Here is a 26,270-nt window from a genome sequence, read left to right as displayed (position 1 = left end):
CATGCTCATGGCTAGGAAGAATTAGTATCGTCAAAATGGCCATCCTGCCCAAAGCAATATACAGATTTGATGCAATCCCTATCAAATTACCAGCAACATTCTTCAATGAACTGGGACAAATAATTCAAAAATTCATATGGAAACACCAAAGACCCCAAATAGCCAAAGCAATCCTGAGAAAGAAGGATAAAGTAGGGGGATCTCATTCCCAAATTTCAAGCTCTACTACAAAGCCATAGTAATCAAGACAATTTGGTACTGGCACAAGAACAGAGCCACAGACCAGTGGAACAGATTAGAGACTCCAGACATCAACCCAAACATATATGGTGAACTAATATTCGATAAAGGAGCCATGGACATACAATGGCGAAATGACAGTCTCTTCAACAGATGGTGTTGACAAAACTGGACAGCTACATGTAGGAGAATGAAACTGGACCATTGTCTAACCCCATACACAAAAGCAAATTCAAAATGGATCAAAGACCTGAATGTAAGTCATGAAACCATAAAACTCTTAGAAAAAAACCTAGGCAAAAACCTTTTAGACATAAACATGAGTGACCTCTTCTTGAACACATCTCCCTGGGCAAGGAAAAGAACAGCAAAAATGAGTAAGTGGGACCATATTAAGCTGAAAAGCTTCTGTACAGCCAAAGACACCATCAATAGAACAAAAAGGAACCCTACAGTATGGGAGAATATCTTTGAAAATGACACATCCGATAAAGGCTTGACGTCCAGAATATATAAAGAGCTCACACGCCTCAACAAACAAAAAACAAATAACCCAATTAAAAAATGGGCAAAGGAACTGAACAGACGGTTCTCCAAAAAAGAAATACAGATGGCCAACAGACACATGAAAAGATGTTCCACATTGCTAATTATCAGAGAAATGCAAATTAAAACTACAATGAGATATCTCCTCACACCAGTAAGGATGGCTACCATCCAAAAGACAAACAACAACAAATGTTGGTGAGGCTGTGGAGAAAGGGGAACCCTCCTACACTGTTGGTGGGAATGTAAGTTAATTCAACCATTGTGGAAAGCAGTATGGAGGTTCCTCAAAATGCTCAAAATAAACTTACCATTTGACCCAGGAATTCCACTCCTAGGAATTTACCCTAAGAACGCAGCACTCAAGTTTGAAAAAGGCAGATGCACCCCTATGTTTATAGCAGCACTATTTACGATAGCTAAGAATTGGAAGCCACCTAAGTGTCCATCAGTAGATGATTGGATAAAGAAGATGTGGTACATATACACAATGGAATATTACTCAACCGTAAGAAGAAAACAAATCCTACCATTTGCAGCAACATGGATGGAGCTAGAGGGTATTATGCTCAGTGAAATAAGCCAAGCGGAGAAAGAGAAATACCAAATGATTTCACTCATTTGTGGAGTATAAGAACAAAGGAAAAACTGAAAGAAGAAAGCAGCAGAATCACAGAACCGAAGAATGGACTAACAGGCACCAAAGGGAAAGGGACTGGGGAGGATGGGTGCATAGGGAGGGATAAGTGGGGGGAAGACGAAGGGGGGTATTAAGATTAGCATGCATAAAGGGGGGGTGGGAGAAAGGGGAGGGCTGTACAACACAGAGAAGTCTAGTAGTGATTCTACAGCATTTTGCTATGCTGATGGACAGTGACTGTAAAGGGGTTTATAGGGGGGACCTGGTATAGGCGAGAGCCTAGTAAACATAGAATTCTTTGTGTAATTGTAGATTAATGATAACAAAAAAAAGAAAAAAGAAAAAAAGAAAGGTGGATTACTCCCTGATATGATAAAAATAACTGTAAATCAATGATTAATGCATGCTTTAAATATCCTTAATTTTGATCATTTAAAGGGTGTCAGATGATCAGCTATGGAAGTATATTTTTCTGATAATATTCCTTTCTCTTAAAAAAAAAAAAAGCAGTTCCTGTGTGGTGACCTCCAATAAGTTCTTCACAATGGTATAAAGGGCATATCAAAGTGTGGGCAAAGGGTCTGTTTGTGTTTATACAGAGGATCAAAGCCCAATTCGGCTACGCAGAAAACGAAATAAGATATGATATGAAGAAGAAGTTCCAACATCAACATACTCTGGAAGAGTCATTCCAGAAGATGATCATCAAAAAATGTCAACAAAGATCCTGGCGCTGTTGCAATTGTAGCTGCATTCATCCCACTGGTTCCTGGAATTGCCATTGGAATGAAGGGGGAGATAGCTAAGCTGGCCTGTGCATACAGTAAAATAACAAATTTGACTGGATCTATACTGTTGGAACTCAACCAAGAATTAGGAGAAGTGCAAGTTGCAGTGCTCCAAAATCTTGAGACTACAGACTATCTACTGTTAAAAGAACATATGGGATGTGAACAGTTCCCAGGAATGTGTTGTTTTAAATTGTCTGATTTTTCTCAAACTATTCAAATTCAGTTAGACAATATCCATCATATCATAGATAAGTTTTCACAAATGCTTAGGGTGCCTAACTGGTTTTCTTGGTTTCACTGGAGATGGCTGGTAATTGTAGGTCTGCTTTGGTTATGTAGCTGTATTCCTATTATGTTAATGTGTGTGCGCAATTTAATTAGTAGTTTAAAACCTATACATGCTTAAGTTACTCTACAAGAAGATATGTCAAAGAAATAACCAATCTTCCCATGTTTTCTTCCGTCTGCTACTTCTATAGCTTTTCTTCTTCCTTCCTAATTACAACCCTTTAGTAGAATTCATGCCTCATATCAAAATTACCGAGTATCATAATTCTTCCAAGTGGTAAAGATACCTCAGGACAAATGCTGGGCATGGAAGCCACAGGGCATAAATCTGCAAAGAAGTAAAAAGCTAACCTTTTCAAAGAATATTTCTTCTCTCTCACTTACCAACTTTACATTTCCCTGTATGGCCCTGGAAGATGACTGGTTAGCCAGAGACGGGTAAGATTCCTCAAGGGAGGAACAACCTAAGACAGGCACAGTCGCAGTGGCGCCATCAGGTGAGAAATTGGGGATCAACAGAGGCGAGGCTTAGAACCTCACCACCCCCTGTTTTGAGAGAAATCTTCTGCATCCGTGGATGTTTTGTTGCCCTTGTCTAGCTTGGATTAATACTTAGTCTATAGGCACACACCTGATCATCTACATTTGCTTTCTTACAGCACTAAACTATGTTTTCTACCTTTATCTTGCATCAACCTTACACTTCAGCATTTTATTAAAAATAATAATAATAATAATAATAAGGGAGAAATGTGGGATTCACATATAAATCAAGTATAAAAATCAAACAAATATTCATATCTGACCTGATTGTTTGTAGTTCATAATGCGTGATCAAAACTGAAAGTTTCTGTGATGACTGCCCTTGCACTGTTCACCATGTAAGAACTTATTCACTATGTAAGAATTTGTTCACCACGTAAGAACTTGTTCGTTGTGCTTCAGAAGATCGGAGACTGATGAGAATTAGGCTTGGGGTGGATTAATGATTGTGCATTGAGTCCCCTGTACAGAATTTTATTGTTGTTAACTGTTAACAACCATTTGATCAATAAATATGAGAGATGCCCTCTCAAAAAATAAAAATAAAAAAAATAAGAAATCTCTAGAAGCTTTATTTTTATACATGTGTGATTGTATTCTACTCCTCTGTGCTCATTTAAAAAATACTTTTTGAAAATTACCAGCTTCATCTCTGTGGAATCTTGACAGCCAAGGAACCAAGATCCCAGAAATAAGCCAGGAAAGAGCTGTGTAAGCTCTGCAGGTAAGAGCTGGATTGAAGATTCAGGTTCCTGGCTACAATGTTACAAGGTAGGAGAAAAAAATATACATTAGAAAAGGTGACAAAGATTATTGCCATGGAGAACAGGTGTGCATGCTGATGGTTAGCTGCCAGTGTTAGGATTATATTTCAGTAAATCAAATTAGACATATATGTCTTTGAGAAAAGCATACTGGTTATAAATTTAGCTGCTGTGTCACTGAACACTGACAATCACCACAGAATACTTGTTTTGTGGAAGAAGTAGTGTTCTGAAATAGGTTTCCTTTGCCATATAAGGGTAATATATTTACTGATGCAGGGGTTAGAATGTGTATTTAATTAGGGGGCAACTATTCAGCTTAACTATACTACGTAAGCAATGTTAACACAAAAGGTGCTCTCATGAATCAGGAAGGTGGTCACAGCTCTACAACTCAGTATGTCTTAATACAGCAGGCAAGATCTAGTTTTTCTTGACCAAGAGTTTACATTATGTACATGACCTGAATTGCATCTCTTATCACATGATCAACACATGCTCAGTCTATGAACCAGGATAGGATATTTTGGGAGGTTTTTTTCTATCTAGTAAGTTACTGTTGCTTTACACCTGTATTGACCAGCATTTTCAAACTGATTGTGGGGGATCCCAAAAGGCATGCAGGTAAGTTACAGTTGTTTAGAGCTGCCAACCTTAACAACAGGATGAAGGTAAGTGTGATGGTTTATTTTTTGTGTCAGCTGGTTTGGTTATGGTGTCCACTTCTTTGGTCAAACACCAGCCTAGGTGTTATTTGAAAATATTTTTTAGATGTGATTAACATCTAAATCAGTAGACTTTGATAAAGCAGATCACTCTATAATGTGGATGAGCTTCATTCAATCAGTTGAAGATCCTAGGGGCAAGGATTGAGGTTCCCCAAAAAGGGAACAATTCAGTCTCCAGAGTGCCTTGGACTTAAGGTCACAGCATCAACTTCTGCTGGCATTTCCAGCCTGCTGGCCCGGCCTGCAGATTGCAGAACTGCCAACCCCACAGTCACGTGAGCCAGTTCCTTAAAGTAAACCTCTCTCTGTTTCTCTCTCTGTCTTACTGGCTCTGGTTCTCTGGAAAATCTTGGCTAATTCAGTAGGAAAAAGACCCCTATTCATATAGGTTCATCAAACCTATATGAACAAGACATAAAAACAAGTTCTGCTACATTTTTTAGTTGCTACCCTTCTCAGGGTAATGCAGTGAGTTTTTATGCCTGCAGTGCCATTACAAAGATCTGTTACCACTTGGTAAAGGTAGAATCCAGAGGCTTAATGAGCCCTTTTAGGAAGTAAAGGGAGATCTTTTTGGGACAGGTTAGTAAAAGGATGGTATAAAGAGGTTTCTGGTTCTCTGGCCAAGAGTTTCGGAGGGCAGCAAATTTTGATCTGAGGAGCCTCACTGCGCAAAGCTGCAAAAACAAGAGGGAGTTCCTTAAATAGTAACTGACTCGATAATAAAGAAGCCCATTTCCGGTGTGTTTGTGTGTGTGTGTGTGTGTGTGTGTGTGTGTAACTCAGGCTAACTCATGCATGTGTTTTTCTTAATAAAATGAATGGGTACCGTAGAACTGATTTCCACATACTGATGGACTGTATTTATGTTTTATCCCCCAGCCCCATGAAAAACTTAGAGATTTAAATTTACTACATTTGACCCTTGAAAAACCTACATTTGTGTCAGCCCAGAGAAGATGAACATATGTGTCTCAGTTATTTGAGCAGACAGTTCAATGCAGAATTTCAGAAGGCTCATATGCCAATTTTTCATTTTGATTAATGCCAGATGTGATGGGGAAGAGGTAGAAAAGACAAAATAATGACATTATAAATAGTTGCATTATATTCCTACAAAGAAGAGCTCCAATATTACTAGTCTATACATATTTCTGACCGAGTCTTATCGATTTTATCATATGGTTAACTTTTTTGCCATTAATAAGTCAATTAATGTAGTAAATATTTATTGCATATTAGAAACTCTTCTAGGTACTGGGAATAAGTTCATGAACAAAACAGACAGGACTCCTTCCTAAAGGATAGTATTTGCCCATAGAGGCAAAATGGGTGATTTGAAGAAAATCATGCAATATGAGCAAAAAGCTGTTTCTAGGATTGCAAAAAATAACATAAAACATAAGAGCATCTGAGATAACTTCAAACTTGCCTCTATAAATTAAAGTAGTAATTTAAAAATAATTTAATAGAAATAATGCATTACCTGTCCTCTAATTTTAATATCATCTCCCTTGGAAGCTTCCTGTGACTGCCCCTTTCTCTGGGTTCTCAGGACACCTTGAGCTACAGCTCCTTACGCTGTATAGGGCTGCAATGGCCAAGTGGTTAGTCATGTGATCACCTCAACTGTGCTGCCTGGATCCAAGTTCCAGCTCAGCCACTATTTGGGCAAGTGATCAACACTCTCAGTGCCTTATCTGTAAAGTAGAGATTAAAAATAGTACCTACCTTGGGACTGTTGTGAGGAATTAAGTAAGCTAATATAAGTACTTAAAATTGCTCTTGACACAAAGTACACAAAATACAAGTGTTAGCTCTTATTAGTGGAGCACACACTATATTAATGGCACTTATTTTTGAAATCTTGTTTTTTCTACTCTTGTCTTAGGTACCCTCTGAATGTATGGGTTGTGTTTTATTTATCTCGTATTTCTCTAACTTCTCCCAGTATCTAGAAGAGTACCTTGTACAAAGCAGAGCACATTACACCTCTAAGAATTCATGAGTTTATTTTCTGTTTTTAATAATAATAGCGATACACAAAGTTTATATATTTTGAGATAATCACTGTAAGACTACTTCATTTTACATCTATAACTTTAATCCTGGGACATGGACCATGGAATGAAAAAATTCTATCTTGACTTGAATTTTATTCATGTCAATTTTGTTAATGTACCAAACATTTCAACAGGACTCAGTGGTTCTCATTGGTGATTCACAGACCAGAAGCTTCAGCACCGTCTATGAATTTATGAGAAATGTAAAATTTTTGGGCCCATCCCAGATCTATTGGTTTAGAAATTCTGAGTGAGGTCCAGCAATCTCATTTTTAACAAAACTTCTAAGTGTTTCTGATGCCTACTAAAGTATGAAATTGGAAGTATTAAATACAAGAAAGAACAGGGCTTGGTTCGAATAATTAAGCAAGAGTATAGAGCCAAGAAAACTAAAGTTAACCTCATAGCTAAGTAAACCTGCAGAGCACAACACAAAGAATGTCTGGGGTAGACTTTCTCTCCATTCTATTCAGAGTCTAAGAATTTCCCTGTCCTGTCATGGTTTACATATTGTAAGATATCTTCTCATGTATATTCAACAGGAAACACTATAATAGAAGAGAAAATTTTGCACTCAAAGATATTTATCTTAATTTATTTTTAAGAGAAATGCACTATTTTACAGCATACAATGTTCTGAGAAATAAAGCATTATGAGAAAGAATACTTCAACCAAACATTACACATTATTCTCTTACAGAAGTAATCTCCATTTAGATTCTGTAGATAATGATTGTGGAGGTATAATTTCTTATAATCAGTCAAATACCATGAGAAGAGGTGCTTATTTCCCAGGTTTCCATTATTTTCAAGAATTTCTTCTTTAAGGATGTAACTCTCACCTTTCTAGCTCACCTGTCGGGCTTCCTGGATGACCTACGTCAGAAACTGGTTCACAGCTGGATAGGAATAGTAGGAAAGGAGTGGGAAACAGTGCAGCCAACTGCTTCAGCTTTCAAGCATCACTTGTTCTTTGTCATGAACTGTTAGCCATGCTGTGCCATATACTTTGGCCTCTCAGCCTAATTTGCAGATTTCGTTCCTCTGCTCTCCCATCCCTTGTATTTTACACTGCCTTATCCTTAATTTGTTCTGTATACTTCTATTCATACTTATCCCAAAACTGTAAATCTCAACTCAGACTTCAACTTCAGAGATGCTTAAAATGGGGGGAGGGTATATATCAAATGAAATTTAGGTTCACTACAATGAAAAATAAACCCAAGGGGCAGTTAATTGAAATTTTACATAATCCTCTTTTCTCCATTTCTTCTGGATAGTGTTTTTCAGCTCATTAACATCTTAGATTCTATGAGTCAATCTGCATTTCCCATTACTCTGAGATATTTTGCCAAATTTAGGGGCTCCTGGAGAATAGTTAATCAGAATTGTAATTCTTTATCTTCTCACTATTTGCTCTACAGAACACTATTGATAGAGTTTTTTAGGGAAAACTAATACATCTATATGATATTGTTGGTGCAAAGATCTGGGGAAGAGCTGGATCCACTGGGGGACATTTATGGTATTAATGGATGGTTTTATAAATCACACACTACTGCAAGGACCTCCCCCCCCCCCCACGCTCTCTGCAGTAGGATATGACAGGGCCTGTCAGTTCCTTCTCTCAGAAGCATTTCCTTCACTTGGCTCTCAGACACCACACTCCCACTTCAGCAATGCTCCTTCTCTGTCTCCTGGAATGGAAACTTCTCTTCCATTCTCTAGATATTGCACTGCCCAGGACTCAAAACTTTGCTCTGAACTATACTCTTTACAGAATGATCTACCCAGGACTCAGCTGTGAATGCCACACATGACCCCCTTCCTGGGCTTTTGACAATCTGTCAGGAAATACCACCATTTTTACTCTCAAATATCTACCAAGTAAGAGCAGTGTCATCACCTCCGCTCTACCACCAGGTGATCATCACCATCATGTCCCCTCTGAGTCTAATAGCCTGGCTTCCTAACTAGTGTTCCTGCTTCCATTCTTATGTACCTGTCCTCTCTTCTCTGCAGAGCAGCAAGATAACATTTTTAAATGCAAATGAGAAAATACCAAACCATGTTTAAAATCTTTGCAAATTTAAAATCATCACCTCCCAAGTCTTGTCTTCTCACTTTATTTTTCTCATAACCAGTATCACTCTTTGAAATAATACTGTTCATTTTGTTGTTGTTCTTTGTTTATTCTGTTGCCCTCGCTAAAATAAAAGCTCCATGAAGACTGACACTTGTATAATGGTATCTAGTACTACTCAGTACCTAGAAGAGTGCTTGGCACTTTGTTTACACCCATAATATGAATGAACAAATGAGACTGCTTGACAAAACAGTTTAGATCTAAGTTCTCTTAATTGGGAGAAAATATTACATTTGCACGCTCAATTTTTCCATCTATAATTATGGAATCCTCAATTATGATAGGATATGTGTGTTACAGCAGTCTGTGCAATGGAAATGGGCAGAATGAGAAGGAATTATGAACGTTGTTGGAAGGTGGAGAAGGGCTGACCACTCATAAATGCCTGTTGGACTCAGGACAGCACATCGCCTATCTCTACAGTGTTAAGGTGCACCCCAAAGCCAAAGAGGCTTCTTTTATTCTGCAAGACATATTGTTTTGTCTTCTTTATGATTCCTGTGGACTCTTGGGCAGAGGTGCCTTCTTTTTGCTCCCTGTGGACTCCTGGGCAGGGAATAATTCAAGTATGGGGAAGGCAGAATTCTGGCCCTGCTATGAACCTTAGTCTGCCTGACTGCTTGCCTTCCTTCTTTCCTTCCTGCCTTCCTTTTGTCTGCTAATTTTTTACTTACATCCTCCAACATTTATGTTGTTGCATAAAATGTCAAATTTCACATCTGGAGGAATATAGAATATGTTGAAGAGTCACTAAAAGTGAATAATGATAGTATAATACTGAAGAAATAGCTTTTACCCTTTGGTTATCCAAGTGAAAATCCATCTTGAAGAATTCAAAATGGTTGTTTTATTTTATTACTATTTGATACAAACTGAAACATCAGTTCATAAAATTAATTTGAGAACATGCTAAAAATATACTTGGTAGAAGAAGTGAAAATCTGTACTTGTAGACTGTGTTATCAAAAAGTGAAGTGGGAAAATTATAATTTCACAGTCAATTTACATGCCAAATATTTAATTTACTCAATCACTGTAAGTTTTGATGATGTATTATATGTAACTCTGTCCCTAATTTAGCATATTAACAGCGATGTTTCTAATTTGAAGTGAGTTTACATGACTATATATTTTTCCTACCACCTATCACTTCTCATCCCAGAATGAGGAATAATCATCCCCATTTTTTTCTTTTACATTGATTTCTTTACTGCCTCTGATTTTCTACTAAGATGGCTTAACATAAAATTAAAAAAGGTCCAGACAACTTCATGCTTTGCAAAACTCATATGTTGTGAAGACATTTAAAAATATTTTTTGTAAATATCCTTGTTGTTGATTCTACCTGTTTTTAATTTCCTTTTCAGGGAGTAAGATTAATAATTCCTCATTTGTGAAAGTTCCTCTTTCTATGTAGAACTATGATATATTATAAACACATGGCTCAAATCCATAGGTATCAAGGAAAGGAGCAGTCACAAATAATTTAAAAATACAATTTTAAAATATGATTTTTGATGCAAAATCATGAAATAACTAGAAATAAATCTAATAAAAGTTTTTAAGAATTAGTGAATGTATATATATTTGAAATATATAAAAAGATTCAATTAAAGTATCATACTTATGGACAGAGTTAAGTATAGTACAAATAGTAGTTTTTACCAAATTAAACTATAATTTTACTGTAGTTTTATTAGAGTTTTTCAAACTGATCCTTAATATCATAGAGCATATTAAGGAAGAAGAACAAAAATAATTTTAATAGTGAGGTGGGGGATCAACTCTAATAGGTATCAAGTTTTATTATGAATTTAATTATATGTCTACATAAGATATCACATAAATTATAAGACAAGCCAGCAATTAAGCAGATATTTGCAATGTCTAAAATGAACAAATGGTTACTATTCAGAATATGTTTACTGAAAAAGTAAAGAAATGTCCAAAATTCAATAAGGAAACAAATAACAACCAAGAGAAATAAGTGAAGACAATTAAATGGAAATTCACTGAAAAAAATGAAGTTACAAAAAGAAGAAAAGATGCTCAACAATATTTGTAATGAACATATTATTTAAAGACTGAGATTCCATTTTCCACCTGTGAGATTGGCAAAAATAAATTGCCTCACATTCCTAACATAGAAAAGATAGGAAGCAATGGCACAACACTGCTGGTTGAATTACAAATTGATACAAATATTTCCACAGAGATTTGAAAATATCTAGCACATAGAATAAGAACATACCTATTTAACTCAGATATTCTTTTGGTAATTGTATCTACTGAGAATTTATCACATATGTGTATAGGAATTCATATATAAGAATGTTCATAGTAGCATTAATTGCAATAAAAATATTACCTATTAATAAGAAAATAGATAAATATTGTACTATAACAAACAATACAATGCTACAGAATATTGAAAATGAAATGGTTTAGATCTACATATATACATGTATCAGTATAAAAATTGATATTGGACAAAAATAGTTAAGTTGAAGGAAAAAGCATGATATCATTTACATAAAATTTACAAAATTGCACAATAGTATGAATTATGGAACAAACATAAGTAGTAAAGGATGAAGAATGTCACAAGAATCATCATAAAAAAATTTAATTAAAGTAATGGTTACTTTTCAAGTATGTGGAATCACAGAGGGAGACAGAAATTTAACTAGATACATAATGTTTAATTTCTTAAAAAAAGATTTGAAGCAAATGTGACAAAATGTAAAGATTTGGCAAAGCTAAGTGATGGGTACAAGGGTGTAATTTTTTATATTGTTCTCTATATTTTTCTGCATGTTTAAATTATTTGATAATATAAGAGACAATGCAATGACATTTATTTCTCCTCTACTCAGAAAGAAAATGAGGTACTTTCCATAAACCTTAAGATATTGCAAGTCCAAGATAAATCTTAGAGCTATAGTGACTACCACATATGTAATATGTATCCAGTGACATTTCCACATTTCACAGACATATTAGGAGATAATATTCTGTGTTATTACTTTCACAGTCACTGGCTATCACAAGCTGTCCTCTTTCAGATTAAGACATTGTTACTTATTGTAAATGAATATATACTGTGGTACACTTTTCTAGAAATGGTCATGGGCTTTACTAAACCAGCTCTCCTTTTTTGTTGAAGGAAAATAATCTGCCTCAAGGAACGAACCCAGTTTCCTCTATCCTAAACTAACTGCCACTGGTGACTGAACCAACAACTGTAGCCTCTTTTAAAAACAAACTAAAGCATTTTTTTTTTCTATCCATGTCAGGAAATTCTCCAGAAGGGTTCTGAAGACAAAATTCATTTACCTGATGCAGTAAGTCTTACAAGACTCTGCAGAAGATGGCTTGAAGCCCAGAACAGGGCAGGGCCATAGAAATGCTGAAGAACCATGCATGGCAGCCGCACTCTTCTGCCTCACCACCACACCCAGCCAGGGGCATTCAAGCTGATTTTATGATGGCCCAGACCATATGTTTTTGTATATGCATCTACAAAATCTGCCCAAAATGATACTCACTCTTACTTGAAGGGATGCACTCTGATGTTTTTTATTCTAGTATAGTATCTTACATATGGTAAAAAAATTGCCTATTAAAATCCTCTATATTGATTTCAAAGTCCCTGATGATTCACACACTAGAAAGTCATTCATGAATTATTTCTATGATTGATGTGTTCAAAAGTCCTATGTTACTTTAATATGTTAAGTTCATTTGGAAACCTTTTATTATTCTATCCCAGGGAGAACTTTTTCTATAGAAAAATCTTTTCAGTGGAAATGTTATTTTTAACATCAGTAATGAAGCACTATAAGGTAAGAATACATTTAAACATTTCTGATTTCTTGTTTATTTTCTGTCATATCTCTGCAACACCCCTACCTACCATGAACTTTGTCTGCCTGGGGGAGGGGGAGTCAAATGAGGAAGTTTACTGGCTAGACAGGAGTGAAGATAACCGAGACATAATGGCAGAGAAGAGCATTTTACTTATTGTAAATTATAAATGAAGTGACAGAAATAAACCTAGAATTTACCAAAATCAACTTGGAAAAGAAAAGAGGATGTAGCAACAATAAGATAAATAGTTTTGATTAATATAGCACTCAGTTCCACACTTTTAAAGAACCATAGTTATCTGTGGGTAATTCACAGCTCATCCATAGGTAGGGTAGGTCAATACTCAACTATACTCTGTCTCTGTCAATTCCTTATGACTCTCTTCACCTCACAATGTCCTAACCTCCAGTTTATCCACCTATAGAGTAATAAGGAATAAATATTTAATAAGTAAAACATTATGCCAAATAATTGGAAAACTGTCCTCAGGGACAGACACCTGAAATTGCAGTTAATTCACTGTACCTCTCAGAATAGTGTACTGGTGCTTCTATAGAAGTTCCTTAACAACCTACCATTTCTTTCCCAAACTCTCTCACTCAGTTAACTCCACATTAGGTATAAAGGTCTTTTAACCTTAGCATCAATTCAACTTGAACATGATGAAAATGCAGGTGAAAGGTCTTAAAAGACAGATATTCTGAAGCTGACATTGATCCAAGACTATAGGGTCAGGGAGGCAAGGAAAACATGAGTTCAGTCATATTCAAAATATGCTATCTGCATGTTTTTATTATGTGATTTGTGTTATGTTATTTTATACTTCCACTGGGAATTAGCACCAAATATTATGAGGGTTGTTTGATTCTGTTATAGTCCTAATAGCATCTGTCATACAATAATACCCAGCAATAAGGTTTCTGAATGAATTACCCTGATTCTATTGAACTTCCCATTTTTAGCTTTTTTAAAAAATGCAATTGTTTCATAAAATCTTTTTCAGATACAGAATATTAATTCTACTAATGGTTTAAAACATTCAAATGCTACTTTCTAACCTTTTTAAAGAAAGACTAATATTTTCTATATGTCAAAGAACAGTATGGAGATGAATTTTTTGCATGTCTATAATACACTGAAACAATTAGGGGCTGATAAACTTGGTTGTCCATTGGAATCATCTGGGAAACATATAAAAGTACTAATGGCTGGGATCCCCCCAACCCCAATTCTTCATTAACTGAGGGTATGCAGTGGCTTAGGCATGGATGTTCTTAAAAATCCACAGCTAATTATAATTTGCATCAAGTTTCAGAACTGCTGCTCTAAACCCTTGATACTCAGTGAGAGCTCTGAGAATTGGCAGCACCAGCTTTATCTGGAGGCTTCTTAGAAAAGCAGAAGCTGAAGGATATCCAAACCTATTGAATCAGATCCACATGATCAGAGGCTCTGACTTAACTCATCTAGAATTCTTTTTTTATAAAAATAAAGGACAGAAGCTACTCCATCTTTTCCAACTCTAAAATTAATATTCTACAACCTAAACAAGTCATTGATAAGCACTTTAAAACTTATCTATAATGGTTTGTTTACCTATAAAAATGAGAGACCAAAACCATTCTATGCTCTCTAATCCACAATTCTCATTCCACAAACCCAAACAAATATAATGCCTAGGGAATCTGTACACATTGTCTCATCTTCATACCTCCGTATGTATCTTCTCCTGCCCCAAATTCCTGTTTCTCTTCTATTTCCTCATGTCATATTCCTATTCTATCCTAACCTGATGTTTAACTTTTCTAAGTGAAATTATATATCATTAATGTATATGGGAAATAAAAATAAGTTTTCATGATTCTCACAAGATTACTTATTTAAAACTAGTCTTTCACTGACCTGTTCCCATAATGTAACCTCACAATGCATAAAAAATGTTCTCACACATCTGGGTGAATCATAATTGTCTGTGCCTTAAGACTCATACTTTTTTCTTTCCCAGAGGCCTGCCAGCATGATGGTAAAACTTTTTCAAATAGCACAGAAACCCTAGAGAAAATCCTTTGCTCATCAGTCCTGCACTATGCCTATAGTACATCTCTCATATTCTTTAGCTTCATGTTTGTCTTGCAGGAAGAATTAATTTAAAAAATATACTACTGAGCTCATGATAACATTTAGAAGTATGATTTGTTGGTAATAATAGCTCCTGTATGTATGTTTTTTATATTTTAAATAATACATAGTTATAGTAAACACAGATTAAGCAAAATGAAAAAGAAATGCAATCCTGAAATTGCACAACCCAAACATAACTACTATTAACAGGTACATGTCTGTCCTGACTGCCAATTTACATATCAAAACATATATGCTATTAAACATACATACTTTTTTAAACAGAGGCTCACACTCTATCTACTGCCATATCCCTGCTTTTATTCATTTAAGTATATATCAAAGCATCACTCCAGCTAGCAAATCAATTTATAATAAAATTTATTTATGATGCTTAGAGTAATGGATTTGCCATAATTTACTAATTCATTGCCTCTCTTTGGGAGATTTATTTTCATTTTTGGTAATTAAAGTTATGATGAACAATCTCCATCACGAATTGTGCAAACATTTCCTTAGAATATAAATCAGAAGTTGGTTTTGCTGTTTTCAAAAGTTATGTACATTTTAGGCCTGTGATTAAAAAAAAAAAAAAACCAAATGGACCTTTAGAAGTTTATACTATTGTGCTTTCTTACCAGGGGATAGGAATTGTCTGAAACATTTAATCAGCAATGCAGCTAACTATATTCTTGATTTCACTAATTATTAAATAGTTACACACAGTGAAATATAATGAACAATTGATGTGGTTGGAAAATACTCACATTCTTTTAGAGGGCAAATTTCAGTTTGGAGTAATCGGAACTCATAATATGGTATCTCGTGTTTGAATATGTACGTAAGAACATCATCAAGTTGGTCAATGCCATTCTGCTTTAAAGTGAAAAGATTTTTTTAGTTAAAGTATCCACATAGAAACTCATCTTAGTGCAATATAATAAATATTATTCACTGGAGTAAATACTGTGAAATCTTTAATAATACTGATACCTTTTTTTTAAAGAATAATACAAAGCATTTGGGGCTTGCTAAAACCCAATTATTAAAATAATAGAACAACAGATGCAAAAAATTAGCCTTTTCTTTTGGATGAATAACCTTACTTAAATACTCATTTTAAGAGAGCATTATAGTAGTAGGTCAATGATAACACTCAAATTTATTTCAATAATAAATTCTGTTAAAAAACATGTTACATTTTAATAAGTCAAATAATAAAATGATGAATCTTGCTCTTCAATTTAAGGGTCAGAAATGGGACAGTCTTAGATTATTTTATTTCTTATCAAAATGAGAGAGAATATTCATCTTGGCCAACTTTTTTTCCTTGCATATATAGAGTAACTATATGTCTACTCTGTTTCCTTAATCTGAGCATTTTGGGGGGAGCCATGCAAATCTAAGTGTTCTACTACTGATGACATAACCAATTGCAAAGGTACCATTGTTTTAACGTTGTGTTTTATGAAGCTACGGTTGGGATCAAATTGACTTGAAACATAGATGGTTGTAGCTGAGGAGGTGGGCCAATCAACAAAGCCATGAGGTGGTGAGAGGACTGTGGGACAACTGTCTTTGAGACTTCTGAAATGACTTCCAAATAAAATTAGACATATTGCCAATACATAGTCACAGAAATTAAAGGACTGGATTGATTGAAAATATATATATATATATTTTTCATAGCCTATGCCTTCATTTTTCAATAATCTGGTTGCCTCAAATAATAAAGTGGTTCTAGTCTCTCTGGATTTCCTCAAAGTCCCACTTAGAAGTTAGGAGAGGGGATGAAGTCCTTTTGTCAACCCATAATTCTGGATGGCAAAGCAAAACCAACACTAATTTACTTAATGCTAAGAATTATGCAAAGCCCTTATCTATGGAACATTTTCTTAAATAAAGGGAGGGAGATGCAACAAGCTCTGCCTTCAAGAAATCCATGGTCATGTAGTTACATGTTGGCAATGAACTGAGTTCTGTGTACAATGATAGAAAGTCTCTATGGGTCAGGTACACTGCAGGCAAAGGGAAATGGCTCAATTCCAAGGGGAAGAAATGGTCAGAAAAGGCTATAAGGAAGACATGAACTAAGTTGTAATCACCACACATATAAAGAGCATTCCAGAGGAGGAGCCAAGATGGCGGCATGAGTAGGGCAGTGGAAATCTCCTCCCAAAACCATATATATTTTTGAAAATACAACAAATACAACTATTCCTAAAAGAGAGAGTAGTGGATACAGTACAATAGCCAGGCTACATCCACATCTGCGAGAACTCAGCACCTCACAAAGAGGGTAAGAAACAAGCCACGGCCGGACGGGACCCAAGAGCTCCTCCCACCCCAGCTCCCTGGGGGAGGAAAGGAGTCGGAATGGGGAGGGAGTGAAAGCCCAGGACTGCTAAACAACCAGCTCTAGTAAACTGCACCAGGGGCGCGGACATACACTGTGTGCTGGATATTAGAGAAATGGAAAAGCAAAATCTGCGAGCAAGTCCCCACAACCGGCTCCCCTGGGACAAAAGAAAAGTGAGTGCTTTTTGACAGTCTTAAAGGGACAGGGACCTCACAGCTAGACAGAAGCGTCCCAACACACTCAGCCCAGTAGCTGGGAATACCGGGGAACTCCAGGCACCCTAACCCCCCAGGTGAAAGTGCAGCTCTGAAGCCCCTCATGGTGATAAGCAGCCTGTCAGTCATTCCCCCAGCTGGCGCGGTCCCTGAAACAGTGGCCCAGTAGTCGGGGAGTGGCCACTTGTGCCTGTGGCAGCATCGGAGCAGCCCAAGAACAGCAGCACCCCCAGCAGCTACCCAGAATCTCCTCCTGGCGTGCAGCCACCCAGGTCAGACCCAGAGGCTGCTGCCAGCACACAGCTGACCGGCGCAGGAAGAAGAAACTGGGGCAAGGCTCAAAGGGGAAGCATTCTTGCAGGATATCACACCCAGCGCGCCTGCCACTCCCCGCAGAGCTCTGGACTACCCTGACGGCGAACCCACCCACAGCACCTTAGGGGATTAATCCGGAGGCTGCACCAGGTGTGCGGATAACCAACACAGGCAGCAGAGGAGGGCAAGGTGACCAGCAACCAGGAAAGGACTTTGTTCTCACAGCTGACACATGTGCTACCTGCCTACAGCTACCTCTATTGCCCTGCAAAGGCAAAAGAATTTGGTCCAGCCCAGAATTATCCAGACAACCCTTCAGAGAGGGCCTGGGGAGATAGAGTTAAGCAATCTTCTTGAAAAAGAATTCAAAATAAAGGTCATAACCATGCTGATGGACCTGCAGAGAAATATGCAAGAGCTAAAGGATCAAGTTGGGAGGGAGAATACAGAAATAAAACAATCTCTGGAAGGACTTAAGAGCAGACTGGGTGAGTTGCAAGAGGCTGTTAATGGAATAGAAATCAGAGAACACGGATACAGAGAAGCTAAGGCAGAGAGAGATAAAAGGATCTACAAGAATGAAAGAATATTAAGAGAACTGTGTGACCAATCCAAATGGAACAATATTCGCATTATAGGATTACCAGAAGAAGAAGAGACAGAAAAAAGGATAGAAAGTGTCTTTGAAAAAATAATTGCTGAAAACTTCCCCAAACTGTGAGAGGAAATAGTCTCTCAGACCATGGACACACACTGAACTCCTAACACCAAGACATATAATAATTAAAATGGCAAAGATCAAAGACAAGGACAGAGTATTAAAGGCAGCCAGAGAGAGAGAATGGCATGATATATTTAATGCAATGAAACAGAAGGGCCTTGAACCAAGAATACTATATCCAGCACGATTATCATTTAAATATGAAGGAGGGATTAAATAATTCCCAAACAAAAGTTGAGGAAATTTGCCTCCCACAAACCACCTCTACAGGATATGTTAAAGGGACTTCTCTAGATGGAAGCACTCCTAAGGCTAAATAGATGTCAACGGAGAAAATAAAATCACACCAAAGAAAGCAGACCAACCAAATACTAACTAAAGGCAAAAAAAAAAAAAAATCAACTACTCACAAAAGCAGTCAAAGGAAACACAAGAGTACAGAATAAAACACCTAACATATAAAGAATAGAGGAGGAGGAATAAAAAGGGAGAGAAACAAAGAATCTTCAGACTGTGTTTATAATAGCTTAATAAGAGAGTTAAGCGGCTAGATAGTAAAGAAGCTACCCTTGAACCTTTGGTAACCATTCTAAAGCCTGCAATGGCAATAAGTACATATCTTTCAATAATCACCCTAAATGTAAATGGACTAAATGCACCAATCAAAAGACACAGAGTAACAGAATGGATAAAAAAGCAACACCCATCTAAATGCTGCTTACAAGAGACTCACCTCAAACCCAAAGAAATACACAGACTAAAAGTCAAGGGATGGAAAAAGATATTTCATGCAAACAATAGGGAGAAAAAGCAGGTGTTGCAGTACTTGTATCAGACAAAATAGACTTCAAAACAGAGAGGGTAACAAGAGACAAAGAAGGACATTACATAATGATAAAAGGCTCCGTTCAACAAGAGGCTATAACCACAATAAATATATTTACACCCAATACAGGAGCACCAACATATGTGAAACAAATACTAACAGAATTAAAGGAGGAAATAGAATGCAATGCATTTGTTCTAGGAGACTTCAACACACGACTCACACCAAAGGACAGATCCACCAGAGAGAAAATAAGTAAGGACACAGAGGCACTGAACAACACACTAGAACAGATGGACTTAACAGACATCTACAGAACTCTACACCCAAAAGCAGCAGGATACACATTCTTCTCAAGTGCACACGGTACATTTTCCAGAATAGACCAAATACTAGTCCACAAAAAGAGACTCAGTAAATTCAAAAAGATTGAAATTCTAGCAACCAACTTCTCAGACCACAAAGGCATAAAACTAGAAATAAATTGTACAAAGAAAACAAAAAGGCTCACAAACACATAAAGGCTCAACAACATGTTTCTAAATAATCAATGGATCAATGACCAAATTAAAAGAGAGATCAAGCAATATATGGAAACAAATGACAACAACATCACAAAGCCCCAAATTCTGTGGGACACAGCGAAGGCAGTTCTAAGAGGAAAGTATATAACATACAGGCATATTTAAAGAAGGAAGAACAATCCCAAATGAATAGTCTAAAGTCACAATTATTGAAACTGGAGAAAGAAGAACAAATAAGACCCAAAGTGAGCAGAAGGAGGGACATAATAAAGATCAGAGAAGAAATAAATAAAATTGAAAAAACTAAAACAATAGAAAAAATCAATGAAACCAAGAGCTGGTTCTTTGAGAAAATAGACAAAATAGATAAGCCCCTAGCCAGACTTATTAAGAGAAAAAGAGAATCTACACACATCAACAGAATCAGAAATGAGAAAGGAAAAATCGCAACGGACCCCACAGAAATACAAAAAATTATTAGAGAACAGTATGAAAATCTATATGCTAACAAGCTGGAAAACCTAGAAGAAATGGACAACTTCCTAGAAAAATAAAACCTTCCAAGACTGACCAAGGAAGAAACAGAAAATCTAAACAGACTAATTACCAGCAAAGAAATTGAATCGGTAATCAAAAAACTACCCAAGAACAAAACCCCTGGTCCAGATGGATTCACCACTGAATTTTATCAGACATATAGAGAAGACATAATACCCATTCTCCTTAAAGTTTTCCAAAAAATAGAAGAGGAGGGAATACTTCCAAACTCATTCTATGAAGCCAGCATCACTTTAATACCAAAACCACGTAAAGACCCCACAAAAAAAGAAAACTCCAGCCCAATATCCATGATGAACATAGATTCAAAGATATTAGCAAACCAAATTTAAAAATACATCAAGAGGGTCATACACCATGATCAAGTGGTATTCATCTCAGGGATGCAAGGATGGTACAACATTAAAAAATCCATCAACATCATCCACCACATCAATAACAAAAAGGACAAAAACCACATGGTCATATCCATAGATGCTGAAAAAGCATTCAACAAAATTCAACATCCATTCATGATAAAAACTCTCAACAAAATGGGTATAGAGGGCAAGTACCTCAACATAATAAAGGCCATATGTGAAAAACCCACAGCCAACGTCATACTGAACAGCAAGAAGCTGAAAGCTTTTCCTCTAAGATCGGGAACAACACAGGGATGCCCACTCTCCCCACTGCTTTTCAACATAGTACTGGAGGTCCAGCCACAGCAATCAAACAAAATAAAGAAATACAAGGCATCCAGATTGGTAAAGAAGTCAAACTGTCACTATTTGAAGATGACATGATATTGTACATAAAAAACCCTAAAGACTCCACTCCCAAACCACTAGAACTAATATCTGAATTCAGCAAAGTTGCAGGATACAAAATTAATACACAGAAATCTGTTGCTTTCCTATACACTAATGATGAACTAGCAGAAAGAGAAATCAGGGAAACAATGCCATTCACAATTGTATCAAAAAGAGTAAAATACCTAGGAATAAACCTAACCAAGGAGGTGAAAGACCTATACCCTGAAAACTACAAGACACTCTTAAGATAAATTAAAGAGGACACTAACAAATGGAAACTCATCCCATGCTCTTGGCTAGGAAGAATTAATATTGTCAAAATGGCCACCCTGCCTAACACCATCTACAGATTCAGTGCAATGCCTATCAAAATGCCAACAGAATTCTTCAACAAACTGGAACAAATAGTCTTAAAATTCAGATGGAACCACAAAAGACCCCAAACAGCCAAAGCAATCCTGAGAAGGAAGAATAAAGCAGGGGTATCTCGCTTCCCAACTTTAAGCTCTACTTCAAAGCCACAGTAATCAAGACAGTTTGGTACTGGCACACGAACAGACCCACAGACCAGTGCAACATAACAGAGTGTCCAGATATTAACCCAACCATATATGGTCAATTAATATATGATAAAGGTGCCATAGACATACAATGGGGAAATGACAGCCTCTTCAACAGCTGATGCTGCCAAAACTGGACTGCTACATGTAAGAGAATGATGCTGGATCATTGTCTAACCCCATACACAAAAGTCCATTTGAAATGGATCAAAGACCTGAATGTAAGTCATGAAACCATAAAACTCTTAGGAAAAAAAAATAGGCAAAAATCTGTTGGACATAAACATGAGTGACCTCTTCATAAACATATCTCCCCGCGCAAGGAAAACAAAAGCAAAAATGAACATGTGGAACTACATCAAACTGAAAAGCTTCTGTACAGCAAGGGCACCACCAATAGAACAAAAAGGCATCCTACAGAATGGGAGAATATATTCATAAATGACAGATCCGATAAAGGGTTGACATCCAGAATATATAAGAGCTCACACACCTCAACAAACAAAAAGCAAATAATCCAATTAAGAAATGGTCAGATGAGCTGAATAGACAGTTCTCCAAAGAAGAAATTCAGATGGCCAGCAGACAGATGAAAAGATGCTCCACATCACTAGTTATCAGAGAAATGCAAATTAAAACCACAATGAGATATCACCTCACACCAGTAAGGGTCGCCACCATCCAAAAGACAAACAACAACAAATGTTGGCGAGGATGTGGAGAAAGGGGAACCCTCCTACACTGCTGGTGGGAATGTAAATTAGTTCAACCATTGTGGAAAGCAGTATGGAGGTTTCTCATAAAACTCAAAATAGAAATACCATTTGACCCAGCAATTCCACTCCTAGGAATTTACCCTAAGAATGCAGCAGCCCAGTTTGAAAAAGACAAATGCATCCCTATGTTTATCAAGCACTTTTCACAATAGCCAAGAAATGGAAACAACCTAAGTGTCCATCAGTAGATGAATGGATAAAGAAGATGTGGTATATATACACAATGGAATATTATTAAGCTATAAGAAGAAAACAAATCATACCATTTGCAACAACATGGGTGGATCTAGAGGGTTTTATGCTCAGTGAAATAAGGCAGACAGAGAAAAACAAGTATCAAATGATTTCATTCATCTGTGGAGCATAAGAATAAAGAAAAAACTGAAGGAGCAAAGCACCAGAAGACTCACAGAATCCAAGAATGGACTAACAGTTACCAAAGGGAAAAGGACTGGGGAGGACGGGAGGGAAGGGAGGGTTAAGTGGGGGGAAAAACAAAGGGTACATTATGATTAGCATGTAAAATTTGGGGGTGGGGGGGCACCGGGAGGGCTGTGCAACACAGAGAAGAGAAGTAGTGATTCTACAACATCTTACTATGCTGATAGACAATGACTGCAATGGGGAATATGGTAGGAACTTGGTGATGGAGGGAGTCTAGGAAACATAATGTTCCTCATGTAATTGTAGTGTAGTGATATCAAAAAAAAAAACCACACACAAAAAAATTTTTCAAGTAGCAATTATAATCATTTTTGAACTCAGTTTAAAAACTAGAAAGCAAAGAATAGAAAGTCTCAGCACAGAATTAGAAGGTATAAAAAAATAACTAACTGGAAGTTTTAGAACTGAAAAATACAATAGTTAAACTAAAACTTCGTGGATGGGCTCAACAGCGGAGTGAAAAGTACAGAGGATGGAATCAGTGAACTTGAAGACAGAACAGTAAAAAACAGTCAATCTGAACAACAGGGAGAAAATTGACTGCAAAAATAAACAGATTGTCAGGGACCTGTGAGATTAAAACAAAAGATCTAACTTTCATGTGATCAGAGTCCCAGGAGGAGAAGGAGAAAGGGGGTGGGGATAAAAAAGTACATAAGGAAATAATGGCTGAAAACATCTTGAATTTGGCAAGAGACAAATGTACAAATTCAAGAAACTGATAAACCACAAACGGGGTAAACTCAAAGAATTCCATGTCAAGACAAATTATCATTATACTTTTGAAAATTAAAGACAAAACATTTTGAAAGAGAAAGAGAAAAACAAAACCTTTCCTATAACATAAACAATTAGAAACCGTGGCAAACATGGAGGCCAGAAAGAAGTGGTATTTGTCAAGGGCTGAAAGAAAAGAAATGTCATATGCCCACGAAAAACGAACCTTATGCCCATGAAAAACGTCCTTCAGAAATGAAAGGGAAACCAAAATATTCTGAGATGAAGGCAACTTAGGAAATTGTTGACATTAGATATACCCTAAAATAACAGGTAAAAGGAGATTCTTTAAGCAGTGAGGATATGATAAAGAAAGAATCACAAAACATGAGGAAGGAAGAACGAACACAGCAAGCAAAAACTACAGGCAAAAACCATAGGTTTTCTTTCTCCTCTTGAGTTTCCTAAGTTGTTTGATGGTTGAAGCAAAACTACAATACTGTCTAATGTGGTTCTAATTGTATATAGAGGAAATATCTAAACATTAATATCATAGATGGGGGAGGGGTAAAAGGAAGGAAAGGAAGGTAAGATTTTTATATTTCACTCAAGTGATAAAATGAAGACACAGATAGACTGGGATATTATGCATATATGACAATATCTAGAGCAACCACTAAAAAACGTATGCAAAAAGATGCACTCAAAATACCAGAGATGTGTCAAAATGGAAATCTAAACAAAAAAAATGTTTAAGTAACCCACAATAAGGCAAGAAAAAAAGCCAGAAAAATGAAAAGCAGAGAGCATACTAAACAACAAAAAATAAAATGGCAGACTAAAGCCATATCAATAATGACACTAAATGTAAATGGACGAAAGGCAGAGATGAGAGATTAAAAAACAACCTAATTATATGTTCTCTTTAAGAAAGTTACTTCAAATAAACAGTATAGGCAGATTGAAAATAAAAGATTAAAAAACAATATACCATGGAAACATTACAAAAGAAGGCATGAGAAGCTATATTAATTAATATTAGATAAAGCAGACATCAGATAAAATAAAATTACCAAAAACAGAAAGGGATATAATGTAATGATAAAAGTCAATCCACCAAAAAGACACCGTAATCCTAAATATGTAAGAACCAAAGCTGCAAAATACATGAGGTAAAAAATGATAATAAGGGAAATACACAAATCCATAGCTATGGTTGGAGATGTGAATACCTCTTTCAAAAATCAGTAGAACAAATGGACAGAAAAACTCAACACACCATCACACAATGATCTAACCAATGAAGATCTAATCAACATATACAGAATATTTCATCTACTAATTAGAATACATATTCTCCCCATATTATCAGGATAGATCATATCCTAGGACATATACAAATCTCAACAAATTAAAAATAATTAAAATCACACAGAGTATGTTTTCTAACTATACTGAATCAAAATAAAGATCCATAAAAGAAACATAATAGGAAAGTCTCCAAACATTCAGAAAACAAACAACACACTTCTAAATAACTCATGAATCAAAGAGGAGATCTCAAGGGAAAAGAAAGCACTAACGAAGCTGAATGAAAGTGAAATAAATGTATCAAAATGTATGGAACACAGCTAAAGTAGGGCTGACAGAAAATTGTATAGCACTAAATACAGACATTAAAAAAGAGGAAAAGTTTCAAATCCAGACTCCCACCTCAAGAACCCAGAAAAAGATTACCATAAAAAAATCAAGTAGAAAGAAGAATAAATATAATGTAGATACAAATTAAATGGAAAATATAAAAATAATAGAAAAAAATCAGTGTAACAAAGAGATGACTTTTTAAAAGTTAGTAAAATTGACAAATCTCTAATAAGACTGACCAAGAAAAAGAGAGAAGGTACAAATGACAAATACACTTTTTCATAAGTGAAACATGAGATATCACTATTGACCATGCAGACATCAAAATGATGATAAGAGAGTATGAACAACTATACACACACAGACAAGTTATATGAAATACACCAGTTCCTTGAAAAACACAAACCACCAAATCCATAATCTATTATTTTATTTAAAAACACATGAATCTACAATTTCTAAGAAGTAAACTTTTAACTAACTACAAAGGAAAGAAAAAAATGAAGATATTCATTACACAGTGTTAAATTATTTACATAGCAGCATACCTTCAAAGTTTGATTTGCTCCTTTCTTAGATGAGGTGTGTGAATACTATTTGGGCATGAAGGCATTGACAGCCTGTGCTAAAAGGATTTTAGGGCAGCACCATGTAATGTAAGCAGCTGGGAGATAATTCAGCTGTATGGAGTGGTGGAAAATGTTATATGTTATAGGTATAGAGTAAGTCTATACAAGGAGATAGACACAAAGAACTTAGTAATAATAACTACCACATGTTGGGCACTTACAATGTGCTTTACATAATCTATCTCTAATTTGTGTAACATTCCTGCATCGTAGATTTTTAAATGCCTATTTTTATAGATGTGACGATTATGGTATAAAAAATTCAGTTTAACACCCCAAATCACACAGTTAATAAGTAGGAGAATAAGGACTTTCATTTATACTTTCACTTTCTAAACACACTGTATCTAATACTACATTCCAGTTCTGGAAGGAAGATGAAAATATGAAATAGCATTTGAGTACAGAATAAATTATGGTCCCATGGTTTGATGATGGACACTGCAGT

The 26,270-nt window shown here is 36.1% G+C and overlaps 1 protein-coding gene across 9 annotated transcripts in view; it reads right to left on the bottom strand.

Moving 5' to 3' along the window:
* BANK1 (B cell scaffold protein with ankyrin repeats 1) overlaps positions 1-26,270 on the bottom strand; it is a 303,826-nt gene that overhangs the window by 162,526 nt on the left and 115,030 nt on the right. For 6 of the 9 annotated variants that reach the window (XR_008997811.1, XR_008997812.1, XM_036879201.2 and 3 more), the window contains exon 6: positions 15,508-15,616. Coding sequence is in view for 7 of the 9 variants with exons in the window: in XM_036879201.2 (XP_036735096.2) it covers positions 15,508-15,616 (109 nt within the window). In the remaining 2 variants the exon portion in view is untranslated. The remainder of the gene's footprint in view (positions 1-15,507; positions 15,617-26,270) is intronic. The other 3 variants (XM_036879199.2, XM_036879196.2, XM_036879198.2) reach the window with 1 other exon arrangement.

Source organism: Manis pentadactyla, chromosome 5, assembly GCF_030020395.1.
Source record: "Manis pentadactyla isolate mManPen7 chromosome 5, mManPen7.hap1, whole genome shotgun sequence".
NCBI lineage: Eukaryota > Metazoa > Chordata > Mammalia > Pholidota > Manidae > Manis > Manis pentadactyla.
This window is presented reverse-complemented; position numbering and strand designations above follow the sequence as displayed.